We start from the raw sequence: 17,185 nt of genomic DNA, 5'->3' as shown, positions 1-17,185 counted from the left end.
CTAAATGGTGCAAATGTATAACTCACAAGACTCAATAGACTGATTATAATGAGCTGCAAACTCAACATCACAGAGCCAAGCTACAGGTTTATTACATACTAAGAGTGAGGTTTATACATTCTTGGTATGATCCATAGCAAAAAAAAAAAAAAAAACATTTGTGGGAGAGAAATGAACTCATTTGTGGGATGAAATGGAGTGGCCATGTATAATATGACAGAAGGGACATATCAACAAGCAGGGGAACAAGAGCATTATTCTCCATTCACCACCTAGGATGAGAACCTAATACGGGTTCATTTATTCCCCTAGTTATTCTACGAGGCTGCTCTAATAACTAATATCTGAAGTGGTAGTCATCCACAAGATCTCATCTTGGTCATCGGTTCTGACCTTAGCCCTTCAGGGATGACATGCCTGCTCTCATGATCTCATCTACCAACAGGATGTTGCTGGCTATTACCGTGCTGTGGACAGAAAACAAACAAACCAACAACAGTTTAATCCAAAGGGTCATTGAATCTTAAATCTAAAGGGTCGTACTGATATGAGATTTTAAAAGGGTGTTCTTCTTACCATGAGTGAAGGAGTTGTTTCTTAACACTGTAGTTATCCCAAACCCCAGCTTCCGAAGCGACCATTGGTTCACCTAAAATAAAAAATAATTAATTAGTAAAGTTAATTTTAATAACAGATTTTTTTGTTTTGACATAGGAAATGGGTATGATGTATCATGCAATTGGATGTGAAATAAATAAATCCATATAGCCTCAGTTTGAGCTTTTAAGAAAAAACGTTAAGTTCCATACCAGAGCTCAGGTCGACACCAACCAGCTGACCACTCTCTTTGTACTCAGTCTGGAGTTTGACCAGGGTCTCCATTGGATCATACCCAGAGTTCTGGGCAAGGACCTGGAGAGAAAGAAACAAACACAATCAGCTAGCAGTAGACAGCAATACTTTTCTTAAAGGGATACTTCGGGATTTTGTCAATTAAGCCATTTATCTACTTCCCCAGAGCCAGATGAACTTGTGGATGCCATTTTTATGTTTCTTTGTTCAGTATGAAGGAAGTTAAGAGGTAGTTTTGCAATCCAATGCTTGCTAGCGCTAGTTAGCAATTGCGCTAGCTAGCAACTTTCTTCAAACTGCACGCAGACATAAAAATGGTATCCACGAGTTCATCCGACTCTTGGAAGTAGATAAAGGGTCTCATTGGCAAAATCCCGAAGTATCCCTTAAACTAAAAGCTAGATATCCTTCATTGTCAGAGTTACATAGATGTTATATCAATAGAATGCCAAAGCATGGAAGGCATTGACAAAAATAAGAAATAACTTAAAACCTTTGTTTTCAGACTCCTTACATACCTTAGGGATGATGAGGAGGGCATCAGCGAAAGCCTGCACACCCAGCTGAGCCCGGCCCTTCACTGAGGGTTTGTGCTTTATCAGAGCATCATGCACAGCCACCTCAAAGGCCCCAGCCCCTGACACCACGCAGCCTGCAAAGTCAACACTGGGGTCAGTCTCTGAACAACAGCTGATAAGCAGTACTGAAGAGCTCAGTCAGGCACACATTGACAAACAAAATGAAGTGATTTGAGGCTAAGAGGAGTTTGAAGATGTGATTGGATGCTATCTGACCACAGACTACTCAACATTCTATGGGGAAGACTTTACAGTGGGCCGTTCCTGAAGAGTTTGTGTATGCACGAAAACTAGCTACTTTGAGATCTTGGGACTAGAAGGTTCTATCTGCAAAAATGTCATTCGGAGAGAATTGGCTTTAAAGTTCCAAACCCTCATTGGTTTGAATGGTGTCAGCAATTCCTATCTTGCATTCTTATTAACTTAACCACATGAATTGGGGTATTTAAAGTATATACATAAGTAGAGAACATTGAACAGAACAAGGCTATGGCAATAAAATAAAATAAAATAAAAAGACAAATGCAGATAGAACCATAGTCCCAAGCTCTCAAGTTGTATTCACTCCTCCATTGAGTAGATGAGGCACAGGACAGCACTCACACTTAGTAAAGAAGAAGTGAAAGGATGCTTTTGCATGGTGTCTGACTGCATCTACTACTGACAGAGTCACACAGAATTCGTCCATGCCTACAAAGCTCTGTTAGGCTTTACAGAATTAGCCCCATCTTGATAAAAACAAAAACTCCCCCACTCACTATGATCTGATGGTAAAGCCTAACAGAGCTGGATTCAAATAGTTTCTGATTAATCCTGCCTGGAGTGCCAGATGAACAGGGGTTGAACTTCCATTGCGGCGCTACGTACCGTCCTCGATGGCGTTCTTGACGGCCCTGAGCCCGTCCCTGACAGCGTCTTTGATCTGGGTCAGGGTGTGTTTGTTGGGTCCCTTCACCAGCAGGGTCACTGACCGGGGGTTACCACACTTCTCTACGAATGTGTACTTCTCCTCACCCTGTATGGGAGGAGAAACCCCTACATTACATATTTAACTTCATGATAAACCACAACATTACATCTTTGACCATGATATCTTACACATTTTTATTAAAATCATAGATTTTTCATAGTATTGGAAAGAAGGAACAAGGCAAGCTGATAGGCCCCTTTTGTATCCTTACTCAGTGGGTGAATGTGGCCAGTGATTCCACACACAACAGGAGGAATTCTGTACTAACTGTTTGGGAAACAGACTGGTATAGGCCATTTATGACTGCTTGTCCTGGTCATGAGGTAAAGAACCAACATGTTAACTCACCAGTGTGTGTTCATAGACCAAACCAGCCTGGCCCAGGCATTCTGGAGTGAGGTCTTCAAAAGAGTTCATGGCAATACCTCCACAGGCCAGGGTGAGTCTGCGGGGGGGAGACAGGTCAGCAAGACAAAGTAAACAAATAAAAAGTAGTTACACAGACACGCTACATTGTATTCACTCCTCCACTGATTGGTGAGGCACAGGACAGCACTCACATTTAGTAAAGTAGCAGTGAAAATATGCTTTTGCATGGTGTCTGACTGATTTTACTACTGACAAGAGTAACACATCATTCTTCCAAGCCTAAGAAGTGTACCTCAGCAAAATGCACTGTTCAAGCTTGTAAACAAACAAAGATGGAGGTAGGCTATATATTGTTTTACCTTTCCATGTTCCTCCTCTTGGTCCTACGCAGAGCTACAATGCCCTCTTTGGCCAGAGCATCCAGGGAATATGGGTCAATTCCCTGTAAGAGGAAAATACAGTTGGGTTCATTAAATATCCAAAATATAATTCAAATCAATACAACTTTAATATGGTGCAACACTCAATGTACTGGTCTGCTGAATACATGTGGACGAGAATGCAGCTCCGCCAATGCAGAGGTTACACACCACACTTTACTGTAGCACAGAGTAAAATCCAAGGGAGCTACAAAGAAAGCACACAAGGGTGTTCACTGTACCGTCAGACACTTCTCCTTAATAAGTTAGTATTGCATGAATCTTCAAAGAATTTCCTTTGAAAGATTGATGATAGATCACAGTTCACATTTCCAAAATAATGTATTCACTGGCGAAAAAGGCAACTTCCTAGTCATACCTTCTGGTTGAGGACCACAAAGCCCTTGTTGTTATCAGCACACACTGCGTTCTTGAGCTCGATGATCTTCTTCACGCGCTCCTCAATGAACTTCCTCTCAGCAGCCACCAGCTTCTCCCTCTCGCCAGCACTCTTGTAGAAGAAGCCAGAGTTCACCTCGCTGAAAGTAAAGCAGGGGTTTATGCGAACTGACAGTTTCAAAATTCATGCTCTTTTTCACAAAGCCCCTTTACTGTAGTAGTTACATCCTATAATAGTGACTTTCCAATTTCCAAAACTCATTCCTGCTTAAAAAGACCTTTGCCTCATCTCTGAAATTAACTCAACTGCCGTACTTGTATTGTATTATTTCCCATGGAGTAGGTGAGGCACAGGACAGCACTCACCTTAGTTAAGAAGAAGTGAAAGGATGCTTTTGCATGGTATCTGAATGCATCTACTCCTGACAGAGTAACACAGAATGTTGTCCATGCCTACAAATATATTCCAGCTAGTAAAAGGCAAAGCTAGCTGCGCTAACGTTATACTGACGTTTTCTCATATTCCAAAGAGGCGTTGCAAGTGAGCACGAAGGCGTCCTCCACCCGTTTCTTCATGTCGGGATGACGGGCACCGTGGTCCAACACCAGGCCTCTTATCAGCCTAGGGCGGGGACACAAAGGTCACAACGTTGGACACAATTCGAATGTACTCCGTGTCAGTGACTGTCAGGTGAGTGTGTGTGTGTATGAGAGAGAAGTGATGATGTACACTCACTGTGTGTCGCTGTCAGTCTTATGCTTCATCTCCATGATCTCCACCATGAACAGGTCAATAGGCTCGTTGGGTCTGTGGATAGCCAGTACAGCATCCACCACAGCCTGCAAAATATCCACAAAGTGAGGGGGTGAAGTTATTAGATGTACTTATCATACAATCAGAGTACAGCACGTATAGTATTGCTTGATTCATCTTGTCCACAGAGGGAAACAAATCAGTGGCCTAGCATCCTGTTCACCCCGGACGCTTGTTCACGTTTTTGAAACTTTCTCCAAAAACCTGTCACTGAAAATGAATTTAACCTCACATTGTTCAGTGTATAATAGAATACTGTATAAAATGGCTGATTTGCTCATATTTGCAAAGGCCTACCTGTGATTTGGCTGGAGGAATGGGAGGGAGGAATATACATCAGTGGAGGCTACTGAAGGGAGGATGGCTCATAATAATGGCTGGAATGGAGCAAATGGAAAGGCATCACATACATAGAAACCATGTGTTTGATACCATTCCACTAAATGCGCTCCAGCCATTACCACGAGCCCGTCCTCCCCTAATAAAAAGGTGCCACCAACCTCCTGTGATATACATGCATAATGATATGCATGTCATTGTGTCAGTAAGGGGAAAACACGGCATGAAACCTTCTTTACTCTTCAGTTAACACACACACACTCTCTCAAACATACACCACTCTCTCACAAACACACACTGCTCCCAACTTTTAAAATGTTACATGCTGTCTAGACCGGGCACGTGCGCGCGTCCGCGAGCGCCATCGCGCGCATGTTGATTTTGTACATCCAGAGCAGACGCGATCCAGACACGCAGAAATATCAAAACGAACTCTGAACCAACTATATTAAATTTGGGGACAGGCCGAAACACATGAAACATTAATGGATATTTAGCTAGCTTATTTAGTGTGTTTTTTCGCATTGTTTGTAACTTATTTTGTACATAATGTTTCTGCCACGGTCTCATATGACCGAAAAGAGCTTCTGGATATCAGAACAGCGATTACTCACCTCGAACTGGATGAAGATTTTTTCTTTAACGAGTCGGATGCGAAGGATTTACTCGAGATACCCGACCAGGCCCAAATCCCTGTCATTCACATGAAGAGAAGACGTCGATACATGGGACGCAGGTCTGGATGCCTTGTGAGAATTCGTCGGCGAGTGGGTAACCCACATCTACCATCCGTCCTATTGGCCAAAATGCAATCATTGGAGAATAAACTGGATGAGCTCAGTTGAAGACTATTCTACCAACGGGACATTAAAAACTGTAATATCTAATGTTTCACCGAGTCGTGGCTGAACGACGACATACAGTTGGCTGGTTTTTCCGTGCATCGGCAAGACAGAACAGCTGCCTCCGGTAAGACAAGGGGTGGCGGTCTGTCTATTTGTCAATAACAGCTGGTGCGCGAAATCAAATATTAAGGAAGTCTTGAGGTTTTGCTCACCTGAGGTAGAGTATCTCATGATAAGCTGTAGACCACACTATTTACCAAGAGAGTTTATCTATATTTTTCGTAGCTGTCTATTTACCACCACAAACCGATGGTGGAACTAAGACCGCACTCAACGAGCTGTATAAAGCCATAAGCAAACAAGAAAATGCTCATCCATGTGGCACTCCTAGTGGCCGGGGACTTTAACGCAGGGAAACTTAATTCCGTTTTACCTCGGCATGTTAAATGTGCAAAAAAATAATAAAATAAAAATAAATCTCTAGTCCACCTTTACTCCACACACAGACGCGTACAAAGCTCTCCCTCGCCCTCCATTTGGCAAATCTGACCATAATTATATCCTCCTGCTTACAAGCAAAAACTAAAGCAGGAAGTACCAGTGACTCGCTTAATGCGGAAGTGGTCAGATGACGCAGATGCTAAAGACACAGGACTGTTTTGCTAGCACAGACTGGAATATGTTCCGGGACTCATCCAATGGCATTGAAGAGTATACCACATCAGTCACCGGCTTCATCAATAAGTGCATCGATGACGTTGTCCCCACAGTGACCGTACGTACAGTTGAAGTCGGAAGTTTACATGCACTTAGGTTGGAGTCATTAAAACTCGTTTTTCAACCACTCCACAAATGTATTGTTAACAAACTATAGTTTTGGCAAGTCGGTTAGGACATCTACTTTGTGCATGACACAAGTAATTTTTTCAACAATTGTTTAGACAGATTATTTCACTTATAATTCACTGTATCACAATCCCAGTGGGTCAGAGGTTTACATACACTAAGTTGACTGTGCCTTTAAACAGCTTGGAAAATTCCAGAAAATGATGTCATGGCTTTAGAAGCTTCTGATAGGCTAATTGACATCATTTGAGTCAATTGGAGGTGTACCTGTGGATGTATTTGTAGGCCTACCATCGAACTCAGTGCCTCTTTGCTTGACATCATGGAAAAATCAAAAGAAATCAGCCAAGACTTCAGAAAAAACTTTGTAGACCTCCACAAGTCTGGTTCATCCTTGGGAGCAATTTCCAAACACCTGATGGTACCACATTCATCTGTACAAACAATAGTACGCAAGTATAAACACCATGGGACCACGCAGCCGTCATACCGCTCAGGAAGGAGACGCGTTGTCTCCTAGAGATGAACGTACTTTGGTGCAAAAACTGCAAATCAATCCCAGACCAACAGCAAAGGACCTTGTGAAGATGCTGGAGGAAACCGGTACAAAAGTATCTATATCCACAGTAAAACAAGTCCTATATCGACACAACCTGAAAGACCGCTCGGCAAGGAAGAAGCCACTGCCTCAAAACCGCCATAAAAAAGCCAGACTACGGTTTGCAACTGCACATGGGGACAAAGATCGTACTTTTTGGAGAAATGTCCTCTGGTCTGATGAAACAAAAATAGAACTGTTTGGCCATAATGACCATTGTTATGTTTGGAGGAAAAAGGGGGTGCTTGCAAGCCGAAGAACACCATCCCAACCGTGAAGCACGGGGGTGGCAGCATCATGCTGTGGGGGTGCTTTGCTGCAGGAGGGACTGGTGCACTTCACAAAATAGATGGCATCATGAGGAAGGAAAATTATGTGGATATATTGAAGCAACATCAGTCAGGAAGTTAAAGCTTGGTCGCAAATGGGTCTTCTAACTGGACATTGACACCAAGCATACTTCCAAAGTTTTGGCAAAATGGCTTAAGGACAACAAAGTCAAGGTATTGGAGTGGCCATCACAAAGCCCTCAATCCTATAGAACATTTGTGGGCAGAACTGAAAAAGCGTGTGCGAGCAAGGAGGCCTACAAACCTGACTCAGTTATACCAGCTCTGTCAGGAGGAATAGGCCAAAATGTGGGAAGCTTGTGGAAGCCTACCCAAAACGTTTGACCCAAGTTAAACAATTTAAAGGCAATGCTACCAAATGATAATTGAGTGCATGTAAACTTCTGACCCACTGGGAATGTCATGAAAGAAATAAAAGCTGAAATAAATCATTTTCTCTACTATTATTCTGACATTTCACATTCTTAAAATAAAGTGGTGATCCTAACTGACCTAAGACAGGGAATTTGTACTAGGATTAAATGTCAGGAATTGTGAAAAACTGAGTTTAAATGTATTTGGCTAAGGTGTATGTAAACATCCGACTAACTGTACATACCCCAACCAGAAGTCATGGATTACAGGCAAAATCCACATTGAGCTAAAGGGTAGAGCTGCCGCTTTCAAGGAGCGGCACTAACCCGGGCGCTTATAAGAAATCCCGCTATGCCCTCAGACGAGCCATCAAACAGGCAAAGCGTAAATACATGACTAATATTGAATCCTACTACACCGGCTCCGACCCTCGTCGGATGTGACAGGGCTTGCAAACTATTACGGACTACAAAGGGAAGCCCAGCCGCAAGCTGCCCAGTGACAAGCCTACCAGACGAGCTAAATGACTTCTATGCGCGCTTCGAGGCAAGCAACACTGAAGCATGCATGAGAGCACCAGCTGTTTAGGACAACTGTGTGATCACGCTCGCTGTAGCCGATGTGAGCAAGACCTTTAAACAGGTCAACATTCACAAGGCCAGACGGATTACCAGGATGTGTACTCTGAGCATGTGCTGACCAACTGGCAAGTGTCTTCACTAACATTTTCAACCTCTCCCTGACCGAGTCTGTAATACCTACATGTTTCAAGCAGACTGTTACGAACCCCGTGGCTTTAAACGTCTAGGGTGGATGGACAAGAGACCCGTAACATAAATCATGCAAATTAGAATCGTGACATGGAACAGTGAGAACAAAAACTACACGACAACCATAAACTACCGTCAAACATAAATTTTTTATTTTTGAACACACGGTAAAGGTTTGGGAAAAAGGGCTGAGCAGGACCCAAGAAATGAAACAATAGTGTAAAAAAAAACTAAACTGATCTTGCCTGCCTCAAGAACCGCTAAGCTACTGCTAATCATACAAAAATTACAGTGGGTGGTCCGCTCAGGTCTAACTAGTGTTTTTAGACCGTTTTCTTCCTACGGGTAATGTATGCCCAAGGGCAACTTGCTTAAATTCCCCTTTTTCCAGCAACACACAACAAAGTTACCAAACAGAGTAACCAGCAAATGAGTGAGTACACAAAACACAGGACACCACAGTATCCATACTCACATACGGAAAATAGTCTCTCTCTACAAACACAACTGACCGGCTTTTAAACAATGTGTGATTGAAAAACCAGAAACAGGTGGTGCAATGCAGAGGAATGTCCACTGATTGGTCCACCTCAGCAATCAGCAGACAAACGAATGTCAATCGACCACCAATCAGGAACATAAAGGACACCTGTGATTAGGGCAGAAGGAGAAGAAAAACACAAAAAGACACAGGATACCTGTATCCGTAACACAGACCACTATAGTCCCTGTGCCCAAGAACACCAAGATAACCTGCTTAAATGACTACCGACCCATAGCACTCACATCAGAAGCCATGAAGTGCTTTGAAAGGCTGGTCATGGCTCACATCAACACCATCATCCCAGAAACCCTAGACCCACTCCAATTTGCATACCGCCCCAACAGATCCACAGATGACACAATCTCTATTGCACTCAACACTGTCCTTTCCCACCTGGACAAAATGAACACCTACGTGAGAATGCTGTTCATTGACTACAGCTCAGCGTTCAACACCATAATGCTCACAAAGCTCATCGCTAAGCTAAGGACCCTGGGACTAAACACCTCCCTCTGCAACTGGATCCTGGACTTCCTGGTGGGCCACCCCCAGGTGGTAAGGGTATGCAACAACACATCTGCCACGCTAATCTTCAACACAGGGGCCCCTCAGGGGAGCATGCTTAGTCCCCTCCTGTACTCCCTGTTCACCCATGACTGCGTGGCCAAGAACGACTCCAACACCATATTTAAGTTTGCCGACAACAGTGGTGGTAGGCCTGATCACCGACAACAATGAGACAGCCTATAGGGAGGAGGTCAGAGACCTGGAAGTGTGATGCCAGGACAACAACCTCTCCCTCAACGTGATCAAGACAAAGGAGATGACCATGGACTACAGGAAAAGGAGGGTCCATTCTCATCGACGGGGCTGTAGTGGAGCAGGTTGATTGCTTCAAGTTCCTTGATGTCCACATCACCAACGAACTATCATGGTCTAAACCCACCAAGACAGTCATGAGGAGACTGAAGAGATTTGGCATGGGTCCTCAGATCCTCAAAAAGTTATACAGCTGCACCATCGAGAGCATCCTGACTGGTTGCATCACCAACTGGTATGGCAACTACTCGGTCCCCGACCACAAGGCGCTATAGAGGGTAGTGCGTACGGCCCAGTACATCACTGGGGCCAAGCTTCCTGCCATCCAGGACCTCTATACCAGGCGGTGTCAGAGGAAGGTCCTAAAAATTGCCTAAGACTCCAGCCACCCTAGTCATAGACAGTTCTCTCTGCTACCGCATGGCAAGCGGTACTGGAGTGCCAAGTCTAGGTCCAAAAGGCTTCTTAACAGCTTCTACCCCCAAGCCATAAGACTGCTAAACAGCTAATCAAATGGCTACCCGGAAAATGTGCATTGACTCCCCCCCTTTTTTTTACGCTGCTGCTACTCGCTGTTAATGATCTATGCATAGTCACTTTACCCCAACCTACATGTACATATTACCTCAATTACCTCGATTAACCTGTACCCCAGCACAATGACTCGGTACTGGTACCACCTGTATTGTTATTTTATTGTTGCTCTTATTTGTTTTAACTTTAGTTTATTTAGTAAATATTTTTCTTAAAACTTCATTATTGGTTAAGGGCTTGTAAGTAAGCATTTCACGGTAAGGTTTACACCTGTTGTATTCAGCGCATGTGACAAATAAAATTGGATTTGATTTAGATATTTAGCTAGCTGTTGCTAGGTAATTTGTCCTGGGATATAAACATTGTTGTTATTTTACCTGAAATGCACAAGGTCCTTTTTTTCTGGATCTTTGTAGAATTTTGACCCATTTTGAGTCACACAAAATCGTGTGTTCTCTACTCTGACATTTAATCCACAGATAAAAGGGGAAACGAATCGTTTTTAGTAATCTGTCCTCCTTCAGCAGTAGTCTTCTGTGGACTTTATATGTTGGTTGGCAACCTACCACCACCAACTGGACTGGAGTGTGGACCTCAGTTAATCTTTCAATCACCCACGTCGGTATATGCTCTTAAAAGACAATGAAGAGATGGAAGAGGCGGGACTTGCAGCACGTCAAAAATAGAACCAAGTTCTATTTTAGCGCCTGACTAAGCAGACGCTCGTTGACGTGCGCGAGCAGTTTAGATGAAATGATTGAATAACATGCATGTGTAAATTTATTTTGCAACGCTCGTGCACGCAATGCGAGCGGTGTGGTCAGCATGTTAGGCACCAAACAGAATTTAAGGAGCACCAAAAATACATTTATTTTTTATATAGTTTAGGCTTACATTTGGCCTATATGGATCACACCTTTGAAGCACATGATGAGTAGCAGGCCCTTTTCCTTTCTTCCTGTGCCAATCAAATTTGCCTAAACCTACTGTCAAGTTACCAGGATGTTAGCTAGCTAGGTAACATGACTGAACAACGTTGTTTGTTTTCAAACCAATAATTAGCGACCCGGGATTAGTTTAAAATGGCCCGCGACATGGTTTGTGAAATGATATAAAATTTGTGCAAATCCCGATAGAAAAAAAAAAGGCATCTCTGGTAATTTGGGTCATAATTCTTTACCCGTTTAGGTTAGAGCCAAGCCGTTTTCTTGCGGCAAGCATGCCTGTCGCGAAGCGGTGCTCCATTTCCCCTCTCTGACACTCAGAGGCTGCAGACTGGTCTCAGACTAGTCTGTGCTTTTGGTTATAACAGGCAATTAAATGATACAATGTATCAAAATTGCTTTGCGCGCTGCTCCAATGTAACAAATCTAAAAATCTAAAAGATTCATCAGGGTCTAGGTCTGCATCCCCGCTCGCCATCACGGCTAAATTATATATTTTTTTAACTGACGTAGGAATAGACATGCGTGAAGAGTGAACGGAGAGAAGCAGGTGAGAGGGACGGGCTGGTAGGTGATGCGGCTGGCTGCTTACAGCTACCACACGTGATATGCGCATGATAGTGAAGTGGCTATTATTGGACCTACGCATACAAGAGACTAGTGACTGTTGCTTAAATTCAACGTAATTTATGAACAAAACTGCCTTTATCAACATTTTATCAACAGGTGCCAGGAGGTTCTTTAGATCGGTAGGGCTGAAAAAGTCAGTAGTATCATATGAAACGGTACTACGGTATTCTAAAATGTTGGTATCATACGTATCATGATGTTTTGGTATCGTGGTATTACTGTGGTACCGGTATACCGTGCAACAGTACCTGAATCAAATAAATCAGCTAATCATGATATTCAGTTTAGAATGCAATTCGTTTAAAATCAGTTGTGTTTTCTAGGGATGGGGAAAAAGTGTGACACCACTCCGGCTCCCGAGTACTGGAGTTTCCCATCCCTGCTCTAAGTATTTGAAAGATTTCAAATCATTTGAACACAGACCTGGACAAGTGCTTGTTTGATGACCAATAAAGTAAAGTGAGCCAGATTCAAGAACTCTCCAACCCACCACTCAAAACAAACAGTCAAACACACACTCCTACCTCTGTGAGGAGATCAGCCAGCTCGGCGTGGACCTTGGTTCTGAGGGAAGTGCGGGCCACGTGGATGAGGGTCTCTCTGTCCATCTCTCTGGTCACCTTCATCTCCTCCAGCACCTCCAGAGCCTTATCCTTGGCTGCCTCAAAACCTTCTGCTATTATCCGTGGGTGGAGACCCTTTTTTTTGGGGGGGAGGGGATATCACATCAAACAGGTTGGGTAAAAACACAAGAATAGGGGGTTAACTAATGGTACTGGGATGCAGATTCTGCAACCTGCTTTAGTGGCACTGATTCTACATTTATCAATTAAATACTTTTAAGTCATCACACAACCTTGCTAAAATGAAATTATTTATCAAAATCCATTCTTTCAACAAGGAAACTACCAGTGTTGAAAAGGGTATTTCAATGACATGTTGGAGGCTTCCCCCAAGCCAAGACAAATCTCACCTCTGACACATACAGGTCTGCTTGTTTCAGGAGCTCCCCAATGATGAGCACATTGGATGTTGTACCGTCACCTGTGATGTCATCCTGTGCCGTAGCCACTTTGGCAATCAAGGATGCCGTCGGATGCTGGATTTGCTGATTGAAGACAAGACATAAGTGGCAAAGCAAGAATATAAAGCAATCTCTCACACTTAGTAAGGTTACAGCTGTTAGATTAAATGTACTGGTCTGCTGAACACATGTGGAGGAGAATGCAACTCTTCCAGTGCAGAGGTTCCAGACCACACCTTACTGCAGCAGAGAGTAAAATCCAGGGGAACTACAAAGAAAAAGCAGACATGGGTGTTCACTGTGCATCAAACTCATAGGAACATTTTTCTTACCATTTCGTGCAACAAGACATTACCATCTTTGGTCAGCTTTATGTCACCAGCCCCTGATACAAGCCTGCAAGCAAGCACACAAAAATAATTTGTTAGAGGCATGTTTGCATATTTAATACATTACTAGATGCATTGTAGACTTATGTCTCTAATCATGTGAGTATAGCTAGAAGGCAATGAGACTAGTTGTATATAAACTATGATACAGTCAGCTTTTCAGTTACATTCTCTAAAGGGCCTAGGTGTCTGCTGATTATCCTTTCCAGCTAATACCATTGGTCAGATAATCCAGTGCCCATTGTAAAACCACTCCCTGATATTCCAGCTAGCTAAATCATAGCCCTTGATCATGACTCTCAGTTCCATTACATTACACATAAGAGTCATTGGACAAAGGCATCTTCTATATGGGGGAGTTTTGTTAGGAGCCCCAATGTTCGGTCTGAACATTAACACGCATTGCTTGCGGTATGGTTTTGGAAACATAAGGACCTTATCTTTAATATCAGCGAGAAATCATTTTCAAAAAACAAAAAGGTTACATTGATAAACACTTTTATAGGGTTAGTGTTCCCACATGGTCATATCTCCATGTTACAGCACGTGTTTATGGAAGACAGACAGAAGACAGAGGGACCACCTGTGCTAATTAGCCATCTAGCATGCCCCAAACACCTGTGTGTAATGGAAGAAGGCCGCCAGAAACGTGTTGTCACTGAAAAATATTGTTGGCTGCAACTGTGATAAAGCCGGTTAAAACCATGTATATTTTGCATTTGTGAAATTATTTTGATGTGATATGAAAGTAAAGGGCTTTATGTTTCTAGAACCATAGCGCAATTGAGAGTCGATTCACGATTTAGATGGAGTATTTGGCTGTTTTGGCTGCCAGAGCCAGTCTACCTCTAAAAAGAACATGCAAGGTTCTTGAACCTTAAAGGGATACTTCGGGATTTTGGCAATGAGGCTCTTTATCTACTTCCCCAACCTGGTCTCAGAGCATTTTGTATTATTCTTTACATAAAGCAGAGACACTCCATTTAGTATGATATGTTACAAATTTGAAACATTTACAATATGTTACGAATTTGTAGACTTACAATAAGTTACGAAATTTGAAAAACGTATGTATGCTACAAATTCTAATTTCTTGTGGCTAACGTTAGCTAGCTGGATAACGTTAGCTAGGCTAGGGGTTATGCTTATGGTTAAAGGAAAGGTTCACCCATTTTGAACGTTATATTGTTTTTGTGCATCTCTTGAGTGATGTTCAGTATGAACAATTTATGCACTCACTAACTGTAAGTCGCTCTGGATAAGAGCGTCTGCTAAATGACTGAAATGTAAATGTAATGTTCTATCGATTCCCTGTGTAATTTCATGTGTATCGGAGTTATTGGAGTTCAAGCAGGCAGATATCCGGCTGGTATGATTTAGCACTGTGATAAAGTTGCTCACTACACTGGAAAATAATAGGAATAAAACTTTTGTATCACGAAAACTTCTATCATACATGTCAGATTTCAATACTGGCCGATGTCATAACTCGGGAGGATGTCTTCTCTCGAATGAGCCATTGATCTTATTTTTGCAATATTCCTACCTCGAGAAATGTGTAATTTAAGAGCATATTTTTCCAATTTGTCTGCTTCTTTAGTCCAGGGTACATTGCATGGTGCCGTTACCAGAGATATTATAGAAAGGAGATAGGAATCTAATGAATGATGGAACGTATAACGCCCCACCCAGCAGATTGTCGACCAATCGCGTTCACGTTCTCATGCTGCGTCACTCGGTTGTTAAGCTAATCGTCACGCAATCCCTTCTCAAAGTCAGTGTATATGTCGCGAAACGTGCCTATTTTCCTTGAAAGTACGTAATGTCATGATTTCAAAGCTATACGATATTACAGATATCAAGTTAATTATCTCACATCTCAGAATATATTTGTAATGTTGTACTTCTTGTTGACAAAATACGTGCTAACGTTGAGTTTTTGAGCTAGCGCCCAATAGACTCCCATTCACTCCTTGAAGGAGAGTGCTCCTTGTCCCAGAATCACCCAGAATGGACCGTGCGGCCCATTGACGTAGCATGGGCAACGTTTCCCCATTTCCTCAAAAGTATATCTGCCGTTGCGAATTTTATACTCCACTCTGTGAGGCACATCGATCTGCAAATTGAACATGAGATTTTACCTAGCTAGCTAGCCAGCCCATAGAGAGAGCATTGCATTGTGGATTTTGTAGACTTGAGCTGCAACAGATTTCCACAATTATTTTCCATGTTGCTACCATATAACGGCAAAATGAAACATTTGTTCACAAAAAATATTGTTCTCAGATATTAGTGTTATTTAACTGTAAATTGAAGGAATGAGTGGTTTTGGGTGGATTTTTCCTTTAAGGTCAGGAGTTAGGTTAAAGAGTTATGGTTAGTGTTAGGATTAGCTAACATGCTAAGTAGGTGAAAAGTAGCTAAACAGTTGTAAGTAGTTGAAAAGTTGCTAAATAGCTAAAATGCTAAAGTTATCCGTGATGAGATTCGAACACACAACCTTTTATACTCCCACCCTGACCAACCACCCCTCTTTCGTTTTTGCCTTAAGTAACCTTCTGTCTTATGTAACCATACCAAACGTAACATACTGTAGCATACTAATTTGAGTGTCCCGGATTTACATTTACTATGTCTGACTTCCCCAGAGTCAGATGAACTCTCGGATACCATTTGTATGTCTCTGTATCCAGTATGAAGGAAGTTATAGTCCAGTGTAGCTCAGTTGTTAGAGCATGGCGCTTGCAACGCCAAGGTTGTGGATTCGATTCCCACAGGGGACCAATATGAAATTGTATGTACTCACTAACTGTAAGTCGCTCTGGATAAGAGCGTCTGCTAAATGACTAAAATGTAAATGTAAGTTATGCTAACTAGTGTAAGTACAATGACTGGAAGTCTATAGGTACCTACTAGTATATACTCAGACATAGCCCAGATAGTAGTTTAGGGGGGAGACTATTAAAAGACACAGAGCACTACTTTTGTGAGAGAAAAAATAAATAAATATATATATATATAGGGGGGGGGGGCTGCATCACCCTCAGCACCCCTACTTCTCGAGGCTATGCTTCTAGTGATTGTTCTAATGCTAGCGCATAGTTCAATTGTGCTAGCGGTAGTTAGCAACTTCCTTCAAACTGCACGCAGAGACATACAAATGGTATCCACGACTTTACCCGACTCTGGGGAAGTAGATAAAGGGCCTCATTGCCCAAAATCCTGAAGTAACGTTATCCCTCAAGGAGTACTACTAGTAACGGTAGGCTCCTTAAGAGTACATATTGGACTAGCTAAATCATAGCTAACTAACAGTAGTTAAAACAAGTATTTTGGAGGTGGCTAGGAAATCCACTATCTATCAGTTATGAGTTTCTTAGAAACTACTGTCTACAATGGATCTGACAAAAGAAAAACAGTTAATACAATGAATGGCCTACTGGCTGCCAGGCTACCACGATGCTAGCAGCAGTAGCATGCTAACGGCTAGCTAACATGACCAGTCGCACTCACATTTTCATTGTTCCTTTAGGTCCCAAATTACTTTTGAGCACATCCTGAAGACCACGAGCAGCGCTGATATTTACTGCAAGAGCGGCTTGAGCACGGGCCACCTCAGCTTTCGGGTTTAATGCCTTTATAGCAGTCATGATGTAAACATGAGCTATTCAGTTCATCCACGCTGTAGAATTTACAGTAACGGTTAAACTAAAAGAGGCAGGTTTCTGGAACCCTCTGGGCTTCACGTGCGGAAATTGACAGTGGTCCCGCCTTACTGTATTTCATTGGCCAGCTGTT

The 17,185-nt window shown here is 42.6% G+C and overlaps 1 protein-coding gene and 2 non-coding genes across 3 annotated transcripts; all 3 read right to left on the bottom strand.

The window, feature by feature from the left end:
- Nucleotides 1-67: 67 nt before the first annotated feature.
- LOC121567918 (T-complex protein 1 subunit zeta-like) lies at nt 68-17,148 on the bottom strand. Its single transcript, XM_041878306.2, has 14 exons — nt 16,901-17,148; nt 13,331-13,394; nt 12,948-13,082; nt 12,499-12,672; nt 4,324-4,427; nt 4,099-4,209; nt 3,568-3,727; nt 3,129-3,211; nt 2,749-2,845; nt 2,298-2,445; nt 1,371-1,504; nt 810-912; nt 577-649; nt 68-467 (listed from the first exon to the last, which is right to left on the bottom strand). Exons 1-14 carry the CDS (start codon nt 17,035-17,037, stop codon nt 395-397), a joined length of 1,596 nt encoding a protein of 531 aa, XP_041734240.1. The 5' UTR covers nt 17,038-17,148; the 3' UTR covers nt 68-394.
- On the bottom strand, nt 1,984-2,120 carry LOC121568513. Its single transcript, XR_006001262.2, has one exon. It is a non-coding gene; the product is annotated as a small nucleolar RNA SNORA15 (small nucleolar RNA).
- On the bottom strand, nt 3,294-3,432 carry LOC121568514. The gene has a single exon (XR_006001263.1). It is a non-coding gene; the product is annotated as a small nucleolar RNA SNORA22 (small nucleolar RNA).
- Nucleotides 17,149-17,185: the final 37 nt, after the last annotated feature.

The sequence above is a fragment of the Coregonus clupeaformis genome, chromosome 6, assembly GCF_020615455.1.
Source record: "Coregonus clupeaformis isolate EN_2021a chromosome 6, ASM2061545v1, whole genome shotgun sequence".
NCBI classification, from domain to species: domain Eukaryota; kingdom Metazoa; phylum Chordata; class Actinopteri; order Salmoniformes; family Salmonidae; genus Coregonus; species Coregonus clupeaformis.
The sequence above is the reverse complement of the archived record's forward strand: the minus strand, read 5'-3'. Positions and strand labels throughout refer to the sequence as shown.

Bases quoted from the DNA above. Each gene is read 5' to 3' on its own strand.
- LOC121567918 (XM_041878306.2), bottom strand. From the start codon at position 17,037: ATGACTGCTATAAAGGCATTAAACCCGAAAGCTGAGGTGGCCCGTGCT. The intron at 3,212-3,567 runs GTATGACTAGGA...TTCCTCTTACAG, and splicing joins TTGTGGTCCTCAACCAGAAG to GGAATTGACCCATATTCCCT. The intron at 2,846-3,128 runs GTAAAACAATAT...TCCCCCCCGCAG, and splicing joins AAGAGGAGGAACATGGAAAG to ACTCACCCTGGCCTGTGGAG.